Genomic DNA, 25,021 nt, shown 5'->3' with positions numbered 1-25,021 from the left:
AGTTCAATGGATAAGACACTCATTAAAATTTTAAAAGTAAGTAATTCAAATCTCACTCACAAATTCAAGCATCGAAACTTTAGCATCTTCATTGATATCAAAATTTATTTCTTAGCTAAAAGTTAATCAATTTTTTTTTCAATAAATACATCGTCTTGATCTTCAAAATTGTGTTCAAACAAATACTTGCAAAATCTAACAAACACTCGCCATTCAAATGCAAAAAAAGTTCTTATCCAAAACAGATTCAAGAAAATATGGAATCTTACATATACATACATATATATACATACATACACATACATATGCATAAATACATATACATATATAGGAAAGAAGGTATTAGCCAAGGTCCACCCCACCACCAAACACTTGATTCCCACATTGCACTGCCAAAGTTTCCATGGCAAGATCTTTACTTTCTCAACAAATATGTTCATACTATTTTACATACAAATTATGGTTATCTAACAAATTTTAATTAAAAAAAACTACTTTAAAAGACTAATTTTAAGATTGATTGAAAATATAAGGACTAAACTAAAACATTTGAAAGTGACGGGAGTAAAATGAAATGAGGTTTAAAGTACAAGGACCAAAAACATATTTTAAGCTAAGACAATTTCTACTTCAAATAGTATCGGTAAACATAAAGAGTAATTTTTTTTTTTTTCAATTCCACAACAAATCAATTTTCATTCATATTCGAACAATCAAAGGCAAGCATGAATTGTATAGGTTTATTTAAGAATTTGATATTAGAACAGAGGATGATTTGAAAGCGATTAAAATAATCTCAGCAACTGAATATAAATGGAAACCTGTTCTCCAGCAAGTAATTGGTCTCCCTAATAGACGCGTGCATGCATCCTCTTTGTCTTCAGCTTTCGTCCTTTGGATCTAAAAAGAGTTTGAACAAAACATGAACAATGATCCCTATCCCTGCTACAAACAATCAGCTTCAAATTCACTTTTCTCCAACAATCTTATTCCCTTTATGAATTAGCCTGCACAAAGTTTCCTATAAGGAAATCCCAATTGGTGTAATCTAAGAGCCCATTTTGTAATGACTTTCTAAGTGCACAAATCCACTTTCTAGATCCATAATCTGGAGTGGGAAGACCTAAGTTTGTAGTGTAAGAATTAAAAGTGCTTGGATTGTACAAATGAATTGAGTTTCAAAAGTCTCCACACGACATCTGTACTAGATTTATGAGCTTGAGATCTGTCTTAAAAGTAGGCTTTCAAGAATCTAAACTTACGTAACTTGTAAGATTAACAATGACATAACATTGTTCTAATTTAATAAGCCAATCGAAAAAACCAACACCCCCATAAGGTAATAAATTCTCTATCCATTTGGCCTTTGTCTCCTTTTTTGCTTCCTATGGTTCGGCACAAACCATGTGCTGGTACTAGTAACTTTGCAGATACATATATATATAGTCATAGCTAAGATGCACTTGAGAATTTTATAAAGAACCGTAAGTGCTTTGGACAGCTTAAATAAATATATAGCAAAACCCCATACAAACCAGGGGACAAAAACACATGTGCTTTGGTGCAGATGTGTCCCAGTAACAATAATTTCTCTATTCCATGCGAGTCCTTGATAGTTTTTTTTACTCTCTCCTAGATGTTTGCCATTTTACCTTAAAAGTGAGGTTCAGAAACTCACATCTGCTTTACATGAGATGGATCATTTTCTCTGTCATTACACCTGACAAGCAAAGTAACTAATCAGCCTAAGCAACATATTAAGATTGAAAAGAAGAAGAAAAATCACTTTTGTCTTCGGTCTTCTCATTTTCACGACAGTCCTGGATAAAAACATTCTATTAGAACAGGTTTCAAGCTAAGTTACAGTATTTGCACAGAAAAATATGATAAAATCCGAAGTAAACCAAAAAAAAAAAAACTCATCACAAAAATCTTTGTGAAAAACTAAATTGCAAAAGTTGAAGAAAGCTTCTAACCTATGCAAATTTATTTTCATTTAGTTCAAATAACAAAGGATAATTGCCAAAATCAAAATTACAGAACCCAGAGTGTGAAACCGAAATAGCCAAGCAAAATCAAACAATACTGATTTCAGTTTTCACCCGAAGTCAAAGTCGGAATACATCTATGTTAAACTATATACCACAACTTTCTAAGAGATCTAGAATTCTGAAGTACATCGCTTTTAAAAGCAATCTCAATGCCTCTGATCAAAATCTTCAGATATACTGATCATCCTGTTGAAAAAGCCAGCCAATCTGCGCCTGCATACTTCAAAGTAGCAACAAGTAAAACCAAAGAAAGTCAGATAAAAGATGAAAATTTGAAATATAATATATTAATCGGCTGTTAAGTCAGATAAAAAGTGGAAAACTAAGCGATCAGAATTTTGTGAAATCTTATGAGATGTTAATATGTAGAACATAAAAACTTAAGAAGTAGTAAACTTTCACAAGCTACCAGAAGTTATTCACAAATTTCAAGATCTAACAATCCTTCATCAAGAGTAGGTGGCATTTAGATTACAACAGAAAGAAATGAACTGATGATTTAAGGAAAGAAAAAAACAAAAAAGTGAACAAATAACAAGACATTACAATGTCAGTACTTAATAATCAATATGTTGATCTGAAATAATATTTACAGTTCACGTCAGAATACAAAAATGGAGTTAAACATTATGAAAAATGTAATCCAGCTCACTTCTTGTGAAGTTACTGATCATCGAGTGAGGTACTATGCCTATTGCATCTTCTTCTCCTTATTTAAGGGTAATGGTAACTTCCTTAGAACATTCTCGTTAAGCATCCTGTATTGCATCTGTACGTATCTATGTGCTACACATAACTTTTCATTGATGTGATCCTGATACTTATCATACACTAAAGGAGCGGAAAGACTGAGAAGGATACCTGCAAAAATATATTGATAAAATGCATAAACTGTTTCAGAAAACAACAGCTATGATACTTGAACTGCTGATTACAAAGAAATGAGTGCCCCACAAAACTCACCAATATAAACCAGTGTAAGAAAATTGAAGAAACTGCCAATGAATGACACAATCCACAGTCCAAGAGCAACCTGAGATAATGATTTAATTAAGTTACAAGTCCCAGCTATCACAGACAAAGACACAAGTGATGATCCCTAACCTGAAGAAAGAGCTTAAAGTTTCTGCCTATTGCAATATCACGTGCAATTGACAGTACAGAATTGACCCACAGTCGCAGTTCATCAGCAACCACTGAAACAGTTTCCTCAGAAATTTCCAGATCAGGAAGCGGAGGTAGAGGTCTGAATCACAAAGGAAGGTAACTTTAACTCTACGTCGATTTCAATTCATACATTGAGAATGTGAATATTTGATCAGAACTAACCGAAATCAAGTCAATCTAAGTAATATTAGTCAATCTAAGTAATATTATCTCGAAAAATCCACATACTTACTTTTCTAACAACAAATTAGAAATATGGTATTCTCTTCAAATTCAAAAAATCCCAAGTTTGTATTGAAATATTTATTTGAAATCCTGAGAACTACCATCTCATAGTATGAGATGGATGTCAAGGTTGTAATTCCGTAGCTAGACAAGCTATGCTCAGGTTGATACGATGAAATGTTTCCTCTCTTACAATGTATATTATTTACTTTTGATTCATCATCGTCCAAAAACTATAAACTCTCCACAAACTTCGACCCAAGAAATGGAGATTAGAAAATGAAACTGGCAGAAAGGGAATCAAAGTACCTATTGAGAAGGGAAGCAGATTTGGCCCAGAAAAAAATAATGAGGACAAGAAGCAATAGAACATTGGCGACAAAAGATAAGAAGTTGTAACCGGCTCTTTCAAACAGGTACCAGAAAGAAGTTGCAGACGTGAGCGTCACCACCCCACCATACCATTTATTCCATAACAGCAAATCAGCCACTATCATCAATAGCTAGATTAGCAAACCAACCATATCCTTGATAGAATACAACAAGATCAGCAAATTCAAAAAAAAAGAAGATCGTAACATTTCTCAAAGAATCAACCCAGTGAAACATATAATCCAGGTACAAATTGCAATCAAATGCCATTAGACCAAAACAATTCCCTTCCCAAACATCAAAGAATTAAGCCCAGATCAAGGAGGGAATACTAAATCATCAATGTAGGCACCAATTCGAAAATCGAAAGATCGTAAAACACGACAGAACAGAGACGGTAAGTACCTTGACCACCGCCGAGCGCTTGATGGACAGAAATGCGACGAGAAGGATTAGGTCCTACCATGGACATGGTTAGGGTTTGAGAGAAAATGGAAAAACGTTGGGATTGAAAGCAGAGAAAAAGATGAAGATTACAGAACTGAAACAAAGAATTCTCCGCCAAAATTTTCATCAAACATTAAAAACTCTATTTATTTATTTTATTTCTCAACTAATTTTTGTTTTGGGCTGGGCTCTTCGTTAACAGCTTTTCATAAATAATTGTTTTATTAAAACAAAAAAAATAATAAATTTACTGTCAAATTTTTTTTATTACTTAATAATATAATTAATTTAATTATTAAATATTTAATAAAATAATGTAATAATAAATAAATAAATCTAATAAACATTGAAGCCATAAAAAATAAATGTATAGCAGTAGATTGTGTTATAGTTGACATGAGACGTTAATGGTCGATCAGTAATAATTAACATTGATTTTCATGAAAAATAATAATAATAATAATAATAATAATTTTGATTTATAAAGCAACTCTATACCGATAGGATAAAGTGGACAAAGATAAGGATTATGGTGGGTACGAAGATTCCTGTTTCCGTCCCCAGTTATGGAGTTTTTTCTTGACCGCACTTGCTTTCTCGTTTTAAACAAACAATATTTATTCTATTAGAGGCAGTCCCGATCAAATGAACATCTCTTTATCTTTGTATATAGAGAAAAACTCTCGATAGAAGATTTCTCAAAATTTAGATTTTGAATTCACCTCTCCATGTCCGTTGACTCGTGGTTGGTACAAAATTCAATAACAATGATATACATTTTGTTTATGATAAAAAAAAAAATTGAAAAAAAATCAAATTTCTATTTCAAAATTTTAACTTAATAAATTTATTTTGTTATTATAATTTGTAAATTTTGATAAAACTATTCCATGGTTAATAGGTACTGATCTAACATAAATTGTTATTAAAATTATTTTTTTTTTTAGTTAAAAAAACAAACTATATTTATAAAATAATAGCTTTAAAATATTTTTTATAATAAAAATAATAATATTTCAAACTTTTAAACAAAAACTATTTAAATATAGTTTAGCCATTAAAATAATTATAAAAAAAAAAAAGAAGAAATTAGTTTAAAATTGAGAACAATAATGATCAAATAATTTATTATCCGAAAATTCTTCCACAATTTTATTTTTTATTATTTTCATTTTTTGTTTATATTTTTTATTTTCTTTAATTTCGCAAATTTTGAAAGAAAAATAAATTAATTAATATTTGAAAACTTTGAAAAAATGTATTAATTAAAATTTTAAATTAATGAAATCAATTTAAATTCTCTACTAAAATTATATTTTAAATCGGTTAATGTGTTACTTGTTATGGAAATTCGAATACACGAAATTGTGTCATTAATTAAAATACTAAATAAATTAGGAAATACTTAAATTAGAAATTCGCTATAAATATTTTGAGAATAAAAAAAAAAAGAAAAAAAAAATCAAAATCAAATTCGTTTCCCACACGTAATGCACTCCAGCCTGGCATCCGTCAAAACTTATCCTTTCAAAATATCGCGATAAATTCCGTTTGTCGCCGAGACATTCTCCCGCGTTTTTTTTTTTTTTTTTTCCTTAAAAAGAACATTTAATTTCAGTTTGGATCTCCCAAGATCCACGCCCTTACGTGGCAGCCGCGTGGTAGTTATCTGCCGTACACAATGCAACCTGTAACTCAGCAGTGCCGGTTGATATGACTCCTGTTAACGAAGTCGGTTAACCGGTTCTATCAGTTACCCTAACCCTTAGGTTTATAAACCCTCCCCTCCCCCTTTTCTTCCTCAATCCCTTAACCGCCTCGCATGAGGCACCGCTCTCCTCCGCCGCACGCAACCGTCGTTTACAATTCTGTGTCTATCTGTTTCTGTCGTTATTCATAACTCAACGGTTGATTTCACCGCTCTGATTTGGAAGAACCGAATCCGCGATGGGGTCTAAGAAGGGGAAAATCGATCGGGTCAAGGGTCCATGGAGCCCCGAGGAAGACGAGATGCTGCGAATGCTAGTGCAGAGCCAAGGCGCTCGGAACTGGTCCATTATCAGTCAATCGATTCACGGTCGGTCAGGAAAATCGTGCCGTCTGCGGTGGTTTAATCAGCTCTGTCCTGGTGTAGAGCGTCGCGCTTTCACGGCGGAGGAGGACGAGGTCATTACTGAAGCCCACGCCAAATACGGAAACAAGTGGGCGACGATCGCGAGGCTTCTCAATGGACGAACAGACAATGCGATTAAGAATCACTGGAATTCGACATTGAAGCGGAAGTTCTGTTCGATTGCGGAGAAGAAAACCGATTGTGTAAGTCAAGGATCAACGATTTCGGTATCGAATCAGTGTTTGAGTCCGTCTGGATCTGAGACGAGCGATTCGATTCGGAGTAGCGATATGGAGCCGTCAACTCAGTTAACTCTGTCGCTTCCAGGAACAGAACTGTGGCCAGTAACGCAGCAGCAAAGTATTTCATCATCGCCGGTGAAAAGTGAGGAGAAACAGAAAGGGAAACGAACGTGTTTCGGCGAGGAATTGTTGTGTGTGATGCAGAAGATGATTAAAGAAGAGGTGAGAAATTATGTGGCGCAATATGAAGAAGTTAGAAACGGCAAAAAAGGAATCGACGAATGAAGAAGAAGAACAGATGAATTAGGGCGGAACAAATGAAAGAAGATCAAAAGGTACTTTGATTTCGTGTTTTTGTTACTTAGTTATTCAAATTGGAGCCAGTAGTCCTACGTTAGAGATTCTTCATTTTCCATTATCTCTGAAAATTTTCCTCCCTTTTCTCACTTTTTCTTTGTACATCTGTATTTTGAATTCGTTTCAGTTCAATCATTGGGAGGTAGGATTGAATAATCAACTTTTGTTTGTATATGTGAATGTGATTTTATTCACTAATTTAGAATCAAAATTTGTTGATGGAGATGTGTATGTAGCAGCAGAGATATCGAACATTTTTCATTCCATTTACTAACCTTAAGCTTACCTCGAGAGGTACGACCTTGAGTTTAAGCTCCAAGACAGACGAGGAACTGCTTGAGCTTAAGCTTATACTTTGCATGCAGGGACCCTCATATGGTGCTATCACTTCATATTTTACCTGCAGGGACCCAGATATACATGAAAGCTTATGGTGGTGCTTCCACCGTCGCCCATGGGTGAGTCGGTGAGCTGAAACATTTAACTATGCCATTTGTTGAGATCGAATATTTTATATTCAAAATCATTAAATTTATGGACCAATATTGATTTTCTTAAAAATAAAATTAAAAAATTAGAGTTTGGGTTGGGTTGAAAATCCATGTGGGGTGTGTTTATACCATTAATTATTTTAATCGAAATATATACTTGAGAGGCTTCTGGTCCGGTCGCCCGTAAAACTCACTCCAATGGAATTGTCTAGTTCTGTGTAGTTAGGGTAAAACTCACTCCAATCGAATTGTCTAGTTCTGTGTAGTTAGGGTAAAACTCACTCCAATCGAATTTGTCTAGTTCTGTGTAGTTAGGGTAAAACTCACTCCAATCGAATTTGTCTAGTTCTGTGTAGTTAGGGTAAAACTCACTCCAATCGAATTTGTCTAGTTCTGTGTAGTTAGGGTAAAACTCACTCCAATCGAATTGTCTAGTTCTGTGTAGTTAGGGTAAAACTCACTCCAATCGAATTGTCTAGTTCTGTGTAGTTAGGGTAAAACTCACTCCAATCGAATTGTCTAGTTCTGTGTAGTTAGAGTATGACTAGTGAAGCGCACGAGTGATGACTTTATCTTGATCTTGTTAACATGATTGGTTGTTAATACTCGAACACTCTTTCTCGACAAGAGATAAGAGATGGGTCACTTATTTCTCGACGAGATGGGTAATTAATATCCTATGATTTGGTTAATTTGGTCCATTATTGATTTTAACGATTGGATTAGAGTGAGGTCTAAGATGGGAAGGACCTTGACTTTTATGGTTGAAATAATTAATTTCTTTATAACTAATTACCCTTTTTTTTTTCATGTATTCGTATAAATTTTATTCAAATTACAATTAAATTTACATATTTGTCGTCTTTCTCATCCATTTGATCACATATATATAATTAAACACAAAATTTTCGTCATTTTTAAGGTTTTTTTTTAATAAAAATTTAAAACTTTACAAAATTTGAGGGTACAGATGAAATAAATAAATGTTTAAAGGTATTTTTGAGAATTTATTTTTTTTAATTTAAAAACTTATGATGAAAATGAATATTTTAGGGATAAAATTCGCTTTTCCCCATTTTCAGTTGGCAATGATTTTTTTTTTTTTTTTTTTTTTTTTTTTTTTTGTTGGTCAGAATCATTTGTTTATTCGAGCATTATAAAAAGTAGGTAAATTATAAATTTAATATTTTATACTTTTTATCTATTAGATATAATAAAAAATGGAAAATAATAATAGCTAACAATAATAAAATATATTAAAAGAGGCAAGAGCTCAAAACCATAATTGTTCATTGGGAACAGACATTCTCGTTCTCATAATGCTCAAAATCTTCTAGCTGTTACACCATCATTTATTATGAACAAACCAAACAAGTTACCATGTTTGAGATTCTCCGACGCCGACCAGCTTCACTCCGGGAACTTACTTCCGGCTACATCGACAACGAACCTGTATCTAACATCGTTCTTCTCCAACCTCTCCAGAGCCTTGTTTATGTAATCCAGCTTTACCACTTCAATCGTGGAGGTCAGCTCCTTCTCTTTGAAGAAATCCAACACCTCTTGTATCTCCGTCATGCTTCCGATGAAGGTCCCGGCAATCGTCTTCCTCCCTGTTCAGAAAAACAGAGTTAAAAACAGAGTTAAAAACAGAGCTAAAAACAGAGCTAAAAACAGAGCACCGCTTTGATTGGATTCACGGCGAGAGATTTACCGAGCATAAGGAGAGGCGAAACGAATTGCATTGGGGTGTTAATGACACCCATCATGATCAATTTGCCGTCGAGTTTTAGCAGAGAGAGGTACGGCTCGAGCGGATGAGAAACAGGGACTGTGTCGATGATGTAATCCAGCGAGCCTATGGCTCGTTCCATTTGAGTTGCGTCGGAGCTGACCAAGTACTCGTCTGCGCCGAGATGTTCCAGAGCTTCCTTCCTCTTCTTCTCCGATGAGCTTATCACCGTCACGTGGTGGCCCAAACCCTTCGCCACTTGGACGCCCATATGCCCAACGCCGCCCAGTCCCAAAATTCCGCCTCTTAACCCACTCTGTTTCAGTCCAAAGTGGCGCAGTGGGCTGTACACCGTCACTCCCGCGCACAACAGCGGCGCCGCCTGCTCCGGCGACATCCCTTCTGGGATTTTCACCACAAACCTTTTCAAAACAAACAAAGTTATAAATCAGTGATTTAGTAAATCGAAGATCACTGTAAAACAAGGATTTCAAATGAGGGAATTTACTTTTGGTGCACGACCATGGCGGAGGAGAATCCACCTTGAGTGGGTCGGCCGTCGAGATACACATCGTTATAGGTCCAGATCTTCTTGTTACAGTACTGCTCCTTATCGGAATTACAAGGACCGCAACTCGAACAGGATCCAACAATACACCCAACACCGACCAAATCCCCAACTCTGAATCGACTCACTTCCGATCCAACCTCAACCACTTCTCCGACCGCTTCATGTCTGTTACGACAAAAGAAATCAAACCCAAGTACACAAAAACAGAGAACCGACAAAAAAAAAAAAAAAAAAAAACGGCGTAATCATTCAATTACCCAGGAACCATGGGGTAATTGGACATGCCGAGTTCATTCTTGATTTGGTGAAGATCGGAGTGACAGATTCCACAGCAAATCACTTTAATGAAAACATCATCCGGGCCGGTGTTTCTGCAAGAAAGAAATCAAACCCAGAAAAGTAAGATGAAATGATTCGCAGATGAAAGAAAAACAGAGCAAGAACAGAAGATGACCGGAGAGTATAAGTGTAGGGAGACAGAACCCCAGACGGGTCTTTGGCGGCCAGACCGGTAACGGTTCTGTCGGATTCAATGCTGCCCATTGCTTCAACAGAGAGAACAATGGAGGAAGAAGAAGCTTGGTGAAAAGGGAATGGAATGGAAGCACTTAAATACAGAATGAGAGACTGCTCAATGAAGAAGACAGCACAGCGATGGAGGCTGACGTGGCTCACAGGGTTGGTGAAATCCGAGTGGTTTTGATCACCTACATCGCATTCCATCACACGTGGGGTCCACTTCCTTTTTAAGAGAATTTTAAAAAATAAAATACACAGTAATTTTACCTCACTGCCACGTGTCATTATCCTATTCACGTCATTTGATAAAATGGACGATGCAGATTAATTTAAGCGAGAGTTACATTATTTTTAATACTTTTTAATTTTTATTTCTATTTTAAAAAGGTTATACTTTTATTTTAAAATTCTTACTTTAAGGGTTTTTTTTTTTGTTGCCATAAAAAATAAATTTTAATTTAATATTTAAATTAATCTCTCTCTCTCTCCTTAATTGTATTTAAAATATTAGTTAATTTTTTTTAAATATGATAAAGTTTAAATTTTGAGAATAATAATAAAATAATTAATAACTATAAAACATTATTAAGAAAAGTTTAATTTCAAAAATATGTTATTTTTAATATTATATTGTAAATAAAATATAATAAATTTAATTTTATGCTTGCTCTCCAAGAAACTATGCTTTTTTACTGACATTGCCTTTTTAATTCTTACCATTTTAGAAAAAAGGTAGCTTTAATAAAAAGTAATTGTTTTATCAAAATTTGACTAAATTTCAATAATTATTTTTAAATAGTAAAATGCTAAATATAGAAGGAAAAATAAAAAACAAACAGATTAAAATAATATATCTTAATTTAGTATATAATTTATGTGAAAATACTTTTTCATTAATTTATTTTAATAATTTTAATGTGACAATTATAATATTTATCTAATTTTAAAGCTGCATTTAATGAAATTGCAAATTTATAGTAAAAAAAAATTAAAAAAAAAAAATTTAACGTCCAATTTTCCACTCTGTTTTTTGTATTTTTCATAAAATTTAAAAGAAATTGTCCAATAAAATTAAAAGTTCAGATAAGTAATTAATTTACACCTAAAATGTAGGAATACTTTTTATTTTTATTTTTTATTATTTTAGAAATTATTGGCTTTTTATTTCTTCCCTTTTTACCTAACCAAATAGATTATTACTTATTAGGGTATTTGGAAGGTGGATTTGTTTATAGAGTTTGCCCTAATTTGAAATTTTCAATTTCCCTTTTTGCCCCTCATAGATATATTATATATTGCTTTTGTTTCACTTAATTATTGTTAATAAAAATCATTAATTTCTGGACACATTTAAATTTTAGACCTTTAATTCCGTGATATAAATAGCCCTAGAAGATGATTCACTTGCACCACGGGCTCGTGTTAACATAATTATAAAAAGACATAAAATCCCATTTCTGGTTTCCATTTATTTTCATCGAGACGTGCATAAATTAAACTCTCGAGATATGCATCAGTGGGGGAAGAGAGAAGAAGACGATGATTTGGCTTGTGACGGGTTCTATTATTTTCCTCTTCCAAAATTTAAAATTTAAATTAAACACCAACTTGGGTTATAAGAAATTAATTTTTTAAATTAAATAAGTAAAAATAAAAATTATAAAATAATGAATTTAAGACTTAATTAAAAAACTTTCTTAGTCTTACTAGAATGTTAAAAGTTATGGGCCCACCAAGTGAGCTCAAATACTTGTAAGCCCAATCCAATGGCCAATCAGATTGCATCACATTGACACGTAAGCCTAATTAAATATTAATCTTAATAAACATAGCCAGCCAAATCCTAATAATGACAGCTGGAAATCCTAAATATTGGGAGAAAATAATTTATATAATTTTTTAAATTCAAGATAAATCGAGAATAATTTGACTCTTAGTTCGTTGTTTGTGTTTGGTTATGTTTGGATTAATAACGTGAACATCGTATCAATACTAAGTAGCTTTCTGTAGTATGTCGTTTTGTGTAAATTATATTGAATATTAACTCGATTGATAATAACATATGTGGTTGTTTGAGGTCAAAGGTTCAACGTGTTAGACGAACACAACTCTCCACAATGTATGATATTGTCCACTCGCATAAACTCTCCTGGCTTTGATTTGTGCTTCCCTAAAACGCCTCGTAGCAGAAGATAATATATTTTTTTTATTATAAACACATGATTATTTCCTAAATTAGCTGATGTGGGACTTCAACCATGGTTGATGGAGGAGGAAAAATATGGCTTGTCTTTATTTCTCAAGAGTCAAAGATCATGGTTGAAGAAATTGCAGACGTTCCAACCAATCGACGGAAATTTTGATTATGGGTTTGTCTGAATCCGGGTATCTTCTAAAATAGGCGGAAGACCCGGATATTATCTCTTCAATCCCTCGTTCGATTAACCCAAAATCATCCAGGTTCATTGTTCTTCTCCTCCGATTGGCTCAAATTTGACAAGATTCTTTACATTTCCTCACGGATTTCGATGTCGATCTAGATTTTTGGCCGACGAAGTGGAAATTTCACCCTTCATTTCTAACTTTCTTAAGCCCTCGAAGCAAAGCCCGTCGGAGTTCGTCACTCTCTGCCGTTCCTTATGGCCTTCTCTGAGTTCCGTCCGCTTGATGAGAGCTCCCTGATTGAGTACATTAAGACTGTTCCTTCGCTGTCTGACAAGCTGGGTAATAAGTTCGATGATATTCAGATTAAGGAAATCGGAGATGGTAACCTTAATTTCGTTTACATAGTCTTGGGTTCATCTGGATCCTTTGTTATCAAGCAGGTGACCTAATTTCTTGTCATTTTAGCTTATGTGTTGAATTTATGTTGCTATGGCTTGACTTGTTTGTTTGTGTTGGGGAGGTTTTGGGGTTTAGGGTTTATGTGGGTTGAAGAAAGATGATTATTAATTCATGTCTTCAAGTTTGATAGCTAGTTGAGCTTGCTGAAGAGACCTAGACTGAGTTTGGGTAAATTTTGATCTTGAAAATTCTAAATACATTTCAGAATAAGTGTTTGTAGAGGCTTTCAGCAGTGCTTATGGATGAATGCTTCACCCAGAAACACTAGTTTTTAAGGTGGTTTCGAACTTTTTTCTGTGGGTTTGAAATGTTTGTATGTTAGGGAGCTTCTTCAGAACTTTGGCTGTTCTTGGAGGTAGTTTGTGAGATCTCACATCGGTTGGAGAGGAAAACGAAACATTCCTTATAAGGGTGTTGAAAACCGACGATACATAATGGGTCAAAGTGGACAATATCTACTCGGGGTGGGCTTGGACTGTTACTAATGGTATCAGAGTCAGACATCGGGCGGTGTGCCAACGAGGACACTGGCCCCAAGGGAGTGGATTGTGAGATCCCACATTGGTTGGAGAGGGAAACGAAACATTCTTCATATGGGTGTGGAAACCTCTTCCTACCAAACGCGTTTTAAAATCGTGAGGCTAATGACGATACATAACGGATCAAAACGGACAATATCTACTCGCGGTAGGCATGGACGATTACCTACCCTGTTCTTGGAGGGATTTTATCATTTGAAGTTTGGGTTTTCTTTATCATACAGGCTCTTCCCTACATTCGTTGCATAGGGGAGTCATGGCCAATGACAAAGGAGCGAGCATATTTTGAGGCAGTGGCATTGAGAAAGCATGGACTTTTGTGCCCAAATCATGTGCCTGATGTTTATCACTTCGATCGTACCATGTCGTTGATTGGCATGCGTTACTTGGAACCTCCTCATATAATCCTGAGGAAAGGTTTGATCGCTGGAATTGAGTATCCATTGCTGGCAGATCACGTATCGGAATACATGGCGAAGACTCTCTTCGGCACGTCGATCCTTTATAATTCGACCACCGTGCACAAAGAATCCGGTACTTCCATGTTTTTGCTTGCCTATGAAGATGTTTTTAGTTACCATCTTAAGAAAAAGAGACAGGGTTATTTAGCTTGCATACTTCATATGTGCAGTTGCAGAGTTCTGTGGGAATGTGGAGCTATGCAGGCTCACTGAGCAAGTTGTGTTTTCTGACCCATACAAAGTGTCTGAATACAATCGTTGGACATCACCGTATCTTGATCACGATGCCGAGGCTGTTAGAAACGACAACGATTTGAAGGTCGAGATTGCTGAGTTGAAAGCAAAGTATGTTATACTCTTCGTTTGTCGATTCTTTTCTCTCTTTCTGCTTGAAATTGTAAAGATTTTTTCTTTAATGAGTTGTATGGAAGTTGACTCAGATAATACATATGATGAGCTTGTATGTAACACCGCTAGTAGATATTATCTGTTTTAGCCCGTTACGTATCGCCATCAGTCTCACGGTTTTAGAACATGTCTGTTAGGAATGCATCGTTCCCCTCTCTAACCGATGTGGAATCTCACAATCCACCCACCTTAGAGTTCTGGTGTCTGACTCTGATAGCATTTATAACAGCCCAAGCCAACGTCTAACAACTAACGGTGGGCTTGGGCTGTTACATTGTATGCATATATAAACTGTATATATGTTCGTGATGCAAGAATGTGACTCTAATAGGGAGATTTATTTATGATATGTAGCACTTGGGTTGTCTGTGCAGGTTTATAGAGAGAACCCAGGCGCTTGTTCATGGAGATCTTCACACAGGGTCCATTATGGTTACTGAAGAATCAACTCAAGTTATAGATCCAGAGTTTGCATTCTATGGACCAATGGGTTTCGATATCGGAGCATTTCTGGGGAACTTAATCTTGGCCTTCTTTTCACAAGATGGACATGCCGTGGAAGGCAACGATCGAAATGTAAGTATAAATCACAATCGAGACTGATAACGTTATCCATCCTTAGTTTAGTGGATAAGACAGCTATTACCATTGATCTGACCATTGTCAATGTGATGCGATTCAGGCATACAAGGAGTGGATTCTCAGGACGATCGAAGAGACATGGAATCTTTTTCGTAAGAAGTTCGTGGGACTTTGGGAGCTGCACAAGGATGGTCCTGGGGAGGCTTATCTCCCTGCCATTTACAACAACACCGAGCTCGAGCAGATGGTTCAGAACAAATATTTAACCGACTTGTTCCACGACAGCCTTGGTTTCGGAGCAGCTAAAATGATCAGGTTTAGTCTCAAATCTTAAATCAATCATCATCCAGCAGTCTTAATAAGTAAACTGCTGAATTCAAAACCCCTCTGTTATGTTATGTTATGGCAGGAGAATAGTGGGAGTGGCTCATGTGGAAGACTTTGAATCAATCAGTGAGCCCAGCAAGCGCGCAGCCTGCGAGAGGCGAGCCCTTGAATTGGCTAAGTTACTTCTTAAGCAAAGGCGAAATTTCACTTCCATTTCTCAGGTCATCTCTGCCATTCGTAAACTCCCTTAATCAATGCAATGCCTCATCGACCCCGAAAATGAAGCTGCTGGAAATCCCGATCATTCCCAACCTTCCCGACCCATGATTTCTCGAGTTTAGTTAAAATAAAATATGATCGGAGTTGCTACACGCCCATCGCGTTTCTAAACTAATACCCATCTTCTTCATTACTCTGCATTTTCAACTTGTCATGTTCTTCAGAGTACTGGGTTTGTTGTATTATTGAGAGAAGTTAGATATTGTTTGCAAATTCATGGACAATAAGCATTCCAAATACCAGCCAAAAAATGAATCAATTGCAGACAAAATTTACATTTTCATGTTCTTGGAATGTTCTGAATTTGTATGATTCAAAATTTGACATCCACGCAGGATGTCTGTCGTTTTACGTGGAACCCGACAGGCCTTCCGTTGTCAGCTTCGGCCCCAAGAAATGTTTCAGACTCTTCCGCACTGACAGGGAAACAAAACCTGTCATCTTTAATGATCTCTCAGTTCTTCCATGAATCATAATGTGACAAATTCGCAATCCCAGTAACGAACAATATGAACCACCAGATCTTCCCGGAATTTCCGTGGCTTCCATTTCTTCTATCTTGGCTCTCCCATCATCACCCATTCTTCTTTAAGAACACTAACCGTGCTCTGTTTTCTTTTCACTTACTAACAATGGATGTCTGGTCTTGGATTTCTGAGCTCCCCAGCTCCGACGACTGGAACCAGTCCATTTCTGTCTTCCAACTCGCTAGTCATGGAAACTCTGCGATTCAGCTCACTGCCGAGCGCTCCACCGGCGCCGATTCCGATACTGTTCTTACCTTCGCCGTCACACTTAAGGGGTTCAGGTCGTTTAGCGAGAGCAAGACCTTGTGGGTTTCCAACACGTGTCCTCTGTCGTTGGAGAAGCCGTTCCTTCCTCTGGTTCTTCAACTTCTTCAAGAAATCATTTCCCGGTCGCCGGCCGGGCAGAAGAGCACCTGCCCCCGCTCTCGTCTTCAGAAACTGAAACCCGACCCGGTTTCCTGGATTATGGACTCTCACTCGCCGGAATCTTTCTCCGGCTTCTTCAACCTTATTTTCCTCATCCGACTCTTTTGGGTCTGTGCTTGCGATGCTCCTGCTGAAATCGGCTCCTTCTACTTCGACTACTTGCTTTCACCACACCTTGAAACTATGTCGTCGAACCACGCGCCGGTATTGCGAACGTTTCTAGTCACCATCGGCGTCGATGCTGAGCTCTGTTTCACTCGCACGCTCGGTTACGTGATAGCGAAGTGGTTGATTCTCAGAGAAGTTGGCGTTGGGTTACAGACGCTAACCCACGCGCCGCCGCAACGAAGTCTCGGTTTCACCTACGCGACGGAGGCGCACGGCTTGTGGATTCTGAAAGGCCACGCGCCGGTTATGGGGATGAAGGTTACCCGCGCCGGTGGAGGCCGGAAATACCAGTTTCCCTTGATTGAAGCGAAAGAGTCAGCGTTGAGATACGCTCTGGCCCACCAACAGCTCGAGGCCGTCGTTCAGTTTGAATATTCCGTCCGGTACCACGACGGCTATGTTCATGTGGGCACACGTGTCGACAATATTAGGCTCCACGTGGCGAGACTGGCTCTAGGGAGCGTCGATGACGTGGAGTACGCAGAGGAGAGGCATTTCGTTTCTCGAGTTCGGGTATGGGTCGGGCCGGAAGTCGGGGCGAATTATGTCGGGGCGGTGAGTTTAGGGCGGTCGACGGAGAACGCCGAACGGGAAGTAAAAGTGCAGAAGATTTTGAAGGGCAGATTTGGAAAAACGAAAATGTCAACGGTGAAGGCGACGGCGAGGACGTCGACGAGGACGACGATGAAAAACTGGCGGTGGGACCAGGAGGCGGAAGGGAACGCGGCGGTGTTTGAGGCGGTGTTGTGCGACAACACGACGGGGAATGAGGTGTCGACGAAAAAGCATCCGAGTGGAAGCGAGAACGGCGACGGCGGGGAGAGCTTTCAGAATCGGTACAGCGGAACGAATCGGGCTTTCACGAAGACGGGAGGAGTGGTTTTCGCCGGCGACGAGTACGGGGAGGAGGTGGGATGGCGGCTGAGCAAAGAGACGGAAGGAAGTGTGCTAAAATGGCGAATTGGAGGCCAAATTTGGTTAAGTTATTGCCCAAATGAGATGAGAATTCCATATCATGAAACCAGGTGTGTGGAATGGTGTGATGAGGTTGACTTGCCTTTAATTCCCACCAAATGAACAACAACCCTAATCTTGTAATTATTATCATCATTCCATGTAGCTTTAAATCATATAGTCATGGCCTAGGGTTCCATCTTTATGTTCGTGATCGAATATATCGCTTGATAATTTTCATATACGACCTTTTTTCTTTAGATGGGTAGCCTCGGGAACAGGGCTCGGAGCCCAAGCCCACAAACCCTAAACGAATCCAAAAGGGTAAAAAAGCCTTTTGTGCTCATTTCAATTCGAGACGAGAATTACATAAGGTTACCTAATGTGGAAGGGAACACCACAACCACTGTCGAGCTATAAGGTTGTAGTTTCCTTTTTCGTAATTTTGGAGAGTTGAACATACGACATCCAAGGCAAGAGCGACGACCTAATTGGGCGTCCCTCTAAGATCCTTAGTAAACTTATGCTCGGAGAGGCCTTTGCTTTCATTTCTTGAAGATCACAAGTTCACTCTCGAACCAAATGGTTTCACTACTTTAGAGTATATTATCACATTGATGCGAGAGCTTACCATGCAAGAACATAGTTAACTCTCGTGCTAGTTGACCGACACCTTCTCGATCAAATTCACTCGTCAACAAAAATACTTCCCGTTACAATATGTTACGATACCACATTAAATGAATAACAACCCTAAATCAAAAGAGAAAACGATAAGCATGTTAGTAGGTTTAACAAAACTCTTACTCAATTATCCAACTTTAATAATAACAACCTTCAATTTAATGATGCTAGTAAATTATTATTTATAATATAATCATAATTTATAAAAAAAAAGTAATTTTTTTTATTAATAAATATAGATTTTAAAACGTGTCCCACTAATTAGTATTTATAGACTATGATTATTTACCATTACACATACAATTATTCATCGCACTTACCGCAAACACTCAATACAAATAATTACCAGCTCACCGTAATTAATAATTACATTAATTTTCTTTCATTAGAGATAAATTAAATAACTGCTCGAGATATTAGTGAAATAATTGACTTCCTTAATAATAATGACATGTAAATTTTAACGAGAACTCCGAATCACACATTCCCTTGTCCATATGTTCTTGAAGTATAATAAAAGTCAAAGATTTTAATAAATACGCTACCGTGTTAGGAATTAAATGAAGTAACTTTATTTTATTTTATTATTTTTTTTTTCTTGTAGCTGTATAGTTGAAATATATTCGATCGGTTCAATTAGGAAATGAAAATTAATGTGCTAAGCGTAGCATATACCTAAAAACTTAGGGAATTATTATTCAATTATATTCACGTCAAAAAGTTATACGCATTTAATCTTCGTTATTTTAACTCGTACTTCCTTCGTCAAATCAATTTAAATTATTTATTAACTATACTTTTATTTAATTTTTTGTTTTTTAAATCAGCTCAAAATTATTTAAATAATATATTAAAAAAAAAAAAAAAACCCATAGAGATAAGAAAAACATTCAACTACCTTGTCTTCGGTTCTTGTTTCCCTCTCATTCTGCCATTTCCCACTTCGAACGATGAAGACCCATCTTCTTGCTGTGCTTCTGATTCATCTTTGTTTCCCCTTTGCCATGGCGGAGAGCTCCGACCCTTTGAAGCTTACGTTTAATGGCTCCGCCAAGCACTGGACTGATGCCATTCCTATTGGCAATGGGCGGCTTGGAGCGATGGTTTGGGGCGGCGTCGACACTGAGATTCTTCAGCTCAATGGTTTGGTCCCTTTGTGATGCATTGAATTTTAGTAAGTGAATGTAGAGTTTGAGTTTGAATTATGTGATGGAAATTGATGCAGAGGATACACTTTGGACCGGAACTCCTGCGGATTATACCAATCCAGAGGCTCCTGTGGCTCTGAGAGAGGTTAGAAAGCTTGTTGATGATGGAAAATATGCTGAAGCTACTGTAGCCGCCGTCAAGCTGTCGGGAAATTTGTCTGATGTAATGCTTCTCAACCCCTTATGATAAGATTTCTTAGTGCACAATGTGATCCTTTAGTGAATTTACTCCCTTGCTAAAGCGGTTCTTAATGAATATTCTTTGTTGTTCTTTGCTATCTTTTTGTTTGAGGTCTCTTGTATGCTCGTCTTTGTTTGAGCTTTCCTTTAAGGCTTAACGCGTTTGGTAATGAGAGATTTCCGAACCTTTTGTAAAGAATGTTTCGTTTCCCTCTCCAATTGATGTGAGATCTCACAATCCATTCCCCTTTGGGGCCAACGTCCTTGCTAGCACTCATTCCATTCTCCAATTGATGTGGGATACCCCAATCCACCTGCTTCGAGGCCAAATATCCTTTCTGGCACATTGCCTCGTGTCCACCCTCACCAGGCCCAGCGTCCCTGCTGGCACACCGCCTCGTGTCCACCCCCTCCGAGGCCCAGCGTCCTTGCTGGCACACTGCAGTCCACTCCCCTTCGGGGCTCAACCTCTTCGCTGGCACATCGTCTGGTGTCTAGTGCTATACTATTGTAATAGTCCAAGCCCAGCAGATATTGTCCTCTTTGGGTTTTCTCTTCTCGGCATCCCCTCAAGGCTTTACAATTCATAGGTTAGGGAGAGGTTTCCACACTCTTAGAAAAATGTTTCGTTCCCCTCTCCAACCAATGTGAGATCTGACAATCCACCTCCCTTCGAGGCCTAGCATCCTCGCTGACACTCATTCCCTCTCCAATCGATGTGGGATCTCACAATCCATCACCTCGGGGTCCAACGTCTTCGCTGACACACCGCCCGATGTCCACCCACCTTCGGGGCTCATCATCCTCGCTGGCACATTATCCAGTGTCCACCCCCCATTCGAGACTCATCATCCTTGCTGGCACACCGCCTGGTGACCACCCCTTAGGGGCTCATTGTCCTCACTGGCACACCGCCCGGTGTCTAGCTCTGATACCATTTGTAACGACTCAAGCCCACCGCTAGCAAATATTGTCCTTTTTGGGTTTTCCCATTCAGGCTTCCCCTCAAGGTTTTTATAACACGTATGCTAGGAAGAAATTTCCACACCCTTATAAAGAATATTTTGTTCTTCCGATCTTGCAGGTTTATCAACTTCTGGGTGACATCAAACTTGAGTTTGATGCATCCCATCAGTCATATACTCCAGAGACTTACCATCGAGAATTAGACTTGAATACAGCCACAGCAAGAGTGAAATACTCAGTGGGTGACATACAATTTACAAGGGAACATTTTGCTTCTAATCCTGATCAAGTAATTGTAACCAAGATCTCTGCTACCAAACCAGGATCCTTGTCATTTTCAGTGTCCATGGATAGCAAGTTACATCACACCTCGCATGTAGTAGATGGCCAAAGTCTAATCATACTTCAGGGAAGCTGTCCAGGCCTGAGAATCCCACCAAAAATGGATTTAGATGACAATCCCAAGGGCATTCAATACTCTGCTGTTCTTAGCTTACAGGTTAACAATGGAAGTGGAGTAGTGCACGATTTAGCTGAAAAGAAGCTGAAGGTTAATGGCTCAGATTGGGCTGTGTTGCGTCTGGTGGCTTCATCTTCATTTAAAGGGCCATTTACAGAGCCTTCATTGTCTGGGAAGGATCCTTCTTCAGAGTCACTTGCTGCAATGATGAAGATTAAAAACATGTCTTATTTGGATCTTTATGGACGCCATTTGAATGACTATCAGAGTCTTTTTCATCGTGTTTCATTACAGCTTTCAAAGGGCTCTAAGAATGGATCTTCTGGAAGGAAGGGAGATAGAGTAGGTTCTACTGCTGAGAGAGTGAAGTCTTTTGGGAGTGATGAGGATCCAGCTTTGGTTGAGCTGCTATTCCAATATAGTCGGTATCTACTCATTTCTTGTTCAAGGCCTGGAACTCAGGTGGCAAATCTTCAAGGTATATGGAACAAGAACATCGCACCAGCATGGGAGTAAGTTTTTGGTTTTGTTTTTGTTTTTCAATACTGAACTGAGTGAACCATGGCTTTATCTCTCTCTCTCGGCCCTTTGGTTTGGTATTGTGAGATGTCACGTCGGTTGGAGAGGGGAACGAAGTATTCCTTATAAGGGTGTGAAAACCTCTTTGTAGGGGATGCGTTTTAAAACCTTGAGGAAAGCCTGGAAGGGAAAGCTCAAAGAGGATAATATCTGCTAGTGGTGGACTTAAGTTGTTAGAAATGGTATTAGAGTCAGACACTGAGTGACGTGTTAACGAGGATGTTGGGCCTCCAAGGGGGTGGATTGTGAGATCCCATGTCGGTTGGAGAGGGGAACGAAACATTCCTTATAAGGATGTGGAAACCTCTCTCTAGTGGACGCGTTTTAAAACTTTAAAGAGAAGCCTAGAAGGGAAAGCTCAAAGAGGACAATATCTGTTAGAGGTGGGCTTAGGTTGTTACAAATGGTATTAGAGCCAGACATCAAGCGGTGTGCCAGTGAGGACGCTAGGCCCTTAAGGGGTGATTTGTGAGATCTCATATCGGTTGGAGAGGGGAACGAAACATTCCTTATAAGGGTGTGGAATCCTCTCTAGTGGACACATTTTATAATCTTGAGAGGAAGCCCAGAAGGGAAAGTCCAAAGAGAATAATATCTGCTGACGGTGGGCTTAGGTTGTTACAAATGGTATCAGAGTCAAAACACCGCGCGGTATGCCAACAAGGACGCTGGGTCCCCAAAGGGGTGGATTGTGAGATCCCACATCGGTTGAGGAGAGAAACGAAGCCTTCCTTATAAGGATGTGGGAACCTCTCCCTAGTAGACGGTTCTAAAACCGTGAGGCTAACGACCATACATAACGGGTCGAAGCCAACAATATCTGTTAGCAGTGGACTATGCTTATTTGGTTCCGTTTTCTTTTCTACCAGTGGTGCTCCACACTTGAACATCAATCTCCAAATGAACTATTGGCCATCCCTTCCATGCAACCTCAAGGAGTGCCAGGAACCATTGTTTGATTTCACATCCTTCTTGTCTGTCAATGGACGCAAGACAGCAAAAGTAAGCATCTTTACCTCTGATAGCATCCAAGCCATCACAAGATTTCCATCATAGGGAAGAAACATTCTCAACCTTGTCTGTTTCATTGGCCTCACCTGTTCTTGAACATTATAGGTGAACTATGAAGCAAATGGTTGGGTAGCTCATCAAGTGTCAGACATCTGGGCAAAAAGCTCTCCGGATCAAGGGCAGGCCGTTTGGGCTCTATGGCCAATGGGTGGAGCTTGGCTTTGTACCCATCTGTGGGAGCATTACACATACACAATGGACAAAGTAAGTTCTTGCTTGTCCTTTGTACTGCAAATTCATAAGCTGTCACCTCTAAATGGAACTTTCTGTGCAGAATTTCTTAAGAAACAAGGCATACCCTTTGATGGAAGGATGCACATCGTTTCTGCTGGATTGGCTAATAGATGGCAAGAATGGATATCTGGAAACAAACCCATCGACATCCCCAGAGCACATGTTTATAGCTCCTGATGGTAAGCCTGCTAGTGTGAGCTACTCAACAACAATGGATATTGCTATCATAAAGGAGGTTTTCTCAGCCATCATAGCTGCTGCAGAGGTGAAGCTTGAACTGAAACCTTTTTTTACTTCATATACTGCACGGATTTGTTGATGTTTTTCTTTACAGATTCTAGGAAGAAGCAAGGATACTATTATTGACAAGGTCCGGAAGGCTGAAGCTAGGCTATTGCCTTATAAGATAGCTAGAGATGGTTCTCTTATGGAATGGGTATGTAAGTATCTCGTCTCTTAACCAAGAACATCGAAGAACGCCCTAACTCGACTAACTTGACGACGTTTCTTGGTTTAGGCTATTGATTTTGAGGACCAAGAAGTGCATCATCGACATGTATCACACCTGTTTGGGCTGTATCCAGGACACACCATAACTGTTGAGAGAACTCCCAACATTTCGGAAGCTGCAAATAATACTCTTCATAAAAGAGGTTTCTATTTGTCAACCAACTTCTTTTCTTCTACTTTAGGCTTTATTAGACATAGGGTGCTCTAGATTATCTCGTGCCAATGTAACTGTGAGATCCCACATCGGTTAGAGAAGGGAACGAAGCATTCTTTATAACGGTGAAGAAACCTCTCCCTAGCGGACGTGTTTTAAAACCTTGAGAAGCTCGGGAGGGAAAGCCCAAAGGGACAATATCGGCTAGTGGTGGGCTTGGGTTGTTGCAAATGGTATTAGAGCCAAACACCAAGCGGTGTCCCAGTGAGGATGTTGGGGCTCGAAGGAGAGTGGATTGTGAGATCCCACATCGGTTGGGAGTAGAACGAAGCATTCTTTATAAGGGTGTGGAAACCTCTCCCTAGCAAACGTGTTTTAAAAACCTTGAGGGAAAGTCCGAAATGGAAAGCTCAAAGAAGACAATATCTATTAGCTTGATCACTGCACTAAACAACTGTGGTTCATGTGAAACAGGAGAGGAAGGTCCAGGATGGTCGACTGCGTGGAAGATCGCGCTATGGGCTCGTCTTCGGAACGGCGAGCACGCGTACCGAATGGTGAAGCATTTGTTCGAGCTCGTGGATCCAGAGCATGAAAGTGATTATGAAGGTGGCCTGTACAGCAATTTGTTCACTGCTCACCCCCCTTTCCAAATAGATGCCAATTTTGGGTAAGCTCAAATGAAACAGTATCCTTTCTAGCTACATAGTTTACCTGATCATTGCCTGCTCCTTCTGTTGGGCTATCCAGATTCTCAGCTGCCATTGCTGAAATGCTGGTCCAGAGCACTGTCAAGGACCTGTACTTGCTTCCTGCTCTTCCCGGTGATGTCTGGTCCGACGGTTGCGTTAAAGGCTTGAAGGCACGGGGTGGCTTGACGGTAAACATCTGCTGGAAGGGAGGCGATCTCGACGAGGTCGGTGTTTGGTCGTCGGAACAAATTTCGGTTACAACATTACACTACAGAGGGAGTAAAGTAGCAGCAAATTTATCATCTGGTAAACTCTACACTTTCAATAAGCTGTTGAAATGTGTTGGAACATGCTTTCTTCTACCAAACAGCAATGGATTTCCAAATCCTTGAAGAACATGTAACATGAAAGGTTTCCAAATCCTTAAATATAATTTCTAAGTTTGTTCGGCCACAAACAGTGCCTGCACGTGCATGTTCAA

At 38.6% G+C, this 25,021-nt stretch overlaps 6 protein-coding genes across 9 annotated transcripts; 4 read left to right on the top strand and 2 right to left on the bottom strand.

Annotated features, from left to right (window-relative positions):
• Positions 1-1,958: 1,958 nt before the first annotated feature.
• Positions 1,959-4,393, bottom strand: LOC111810297 (reticulon-like protein B11). Its single transcript, XM_023696990.2, has 6 exons — positions 4,221-4,393; positions 3,753-3,933; positions 3,156-3,297; positions 3,015-3,084; positions 2,704-2,912; positions 1,959-2,271 (listed from the first exon to the last, which is right to left on the bottom strand). The coding sequence occupies exons 1-5, from the start codon at positions 4,387-4,389 to the stop codon at positions 2,743-2,745; spliced, it is 732 nt and encodes a 243-aa protein (XP_023552758.2). The 5' UTR covers positions 4,390-4,393; the 3' UTR covers positions 1,959-2,271; positions 2,704-2,742.
• Positions 4,394-6,060: 1,667 nt separating this feature from the next.
• LOC111810186 (transcription factor MYB73) lies at positions 6,061-7,572 on the top strand. 4 transcript variants are annotated; one of them, XM_087117364.1, is made up of 3 exons: positions 6,061-6,952; positions 7,199-7,268; positions 7,340-7,572. In XM_087117364.1, the coding sequence occupies exon 1, from the start codon at positions 6,210-6,212 to the stop codon at positions 6,900-6,902; it is 693 nt and encodes a 230-aa protein (XP_086973490.1). In that variant the 5' UTR covers positions 6,061-6,209; the 3' UTR covers positions 6,903-6,952; positions 7,199-7,268; positions 7,340-7,572. The 4 variants fall into 4 exon arrangements, with proteins under 4 accessions (XP_086973490.1, XP_086973489.1, XP_023552561.2 ...); XM_087117363.1 differs by lacking the exon at positions 7,199-7,268 and having other exon boundaries at positions 7,381-7,572; XM_023696793.2 differs by lacking the exon at positions 7,199-7,268.
• A 1,124-nt stretch (positions 7,573-8,696) lies between these two features.
• On the bottom strand, positions 8,697-10,358 carry LOC111810719 (cinnamyl alcohol dehydrogenase 1). The gene is made up of 5 exons (XM_023697475.2): positions 10,223-10,358; positions 10,026-10,139; positions 9,706-9,933; positions 9,180-9,619; positions 8,697-9,078 (listed from the first exon to the last, which is right to left on the bottom strand). The coding sequence occupies exons 1-5, from the start codon at positions 10,309-10,311 to the stop codon at positions 8,876-8,878; spliced, it is 1,074 nt and encodes a 357-aa protein (XP_023553243.2). The 5' UTR covers positions 10,312-10,358; the 3' UTR covers positions 8,697-8,875.
• A 2,245-nt stretch (positions 10,359-12,603) lies between these two features.
• Positions 12,604-16,010, top strand: MTK (S-methyl-5-thioribose kinase). Its single transcript, XM_023696554.2, has 6 exons — positions 12,604-13,112; positions 13,895-14,204; positions 14,302-14,476; positions 14,914-15,115; positions 15,222-15,436; positions 15,531-16,010. The coding sequence occupies exons 1-6, from the start codon at positions 12,927-12,929 to the stop codon at positions 15,697-15,699; spliced, it is 1,257 nt and encodes a 418-aa protein (XP_023552322.2). The 5' UTR covers positions 12,604-12,926; the 3' UTR covers positions 15,700-16,010.
• A 78-nt stretch (positions 16,011-16,088) lies between these two features.
• On the top strand, positions 16,089-18,044 carry LOC111810019 (uncharacterized). The gene has a single exon (XM_023696553.2). It carries the CDS (start codon positions 16,237-16,239, stop codon positions 17,923-17,925), a length of 1,689 nt encoding a protein of 562 aa, XP_023552321.1. The 5' UTR covers positions 16,089-16,236; the 3' UTR covers positions 17,926-18,044.
• A 1,303-nt stretch (positions 18,045-19,347) lies between these two features.
• Positions 19,348-24,997, top strand: LOC111809620 (alpha-L-fucosidase 2). The gene is made up of 10 exons (XM_023695968.2): positions 19,348-19,629; positions 19,712-19,857; positions 20,959-21,812; positions 22,749-22,881; positions 22,996-23,154; positions 23,225-23,449; positions 23,519-23,620; positions 23,702-23,837; positions 24,323-24,518; positions 24,599-24,997. The coding sequence occupies exons 1-10, from the start codon at positions 19,437-19,439 to the stop codon at positions 24,930-24,932; spliced, it is 2,478 nt and encodes an 825-aa protein (XP_023551736.2). The 5' UTR covers positions 19,348-19,436; the 3' UTR covers positions 24,933-24,997.
• The last annotated feature ends 24 nt before the right edge of the window (positions 24,998-25,021 follow it).

The sequence above is a fragment of the Cucurbita pepo genome, chromosome 14, assembly GCF_057944985.1.
Source record: "Cucurbita pepo subsp. pepo isolate OVF chromosome 14, ASM5794498v1, whole genome shotgun sequence".
NCBI lineage: Eukaryota > Viridiplantae > Streptophyta > Magnoliopsida > Cucurbitales > Cucurbitaceae > Cucurbita > Cucurbita pepo.
This window is presented reverse-complemented; position numbering and strand designations above follow the sequence as displayed.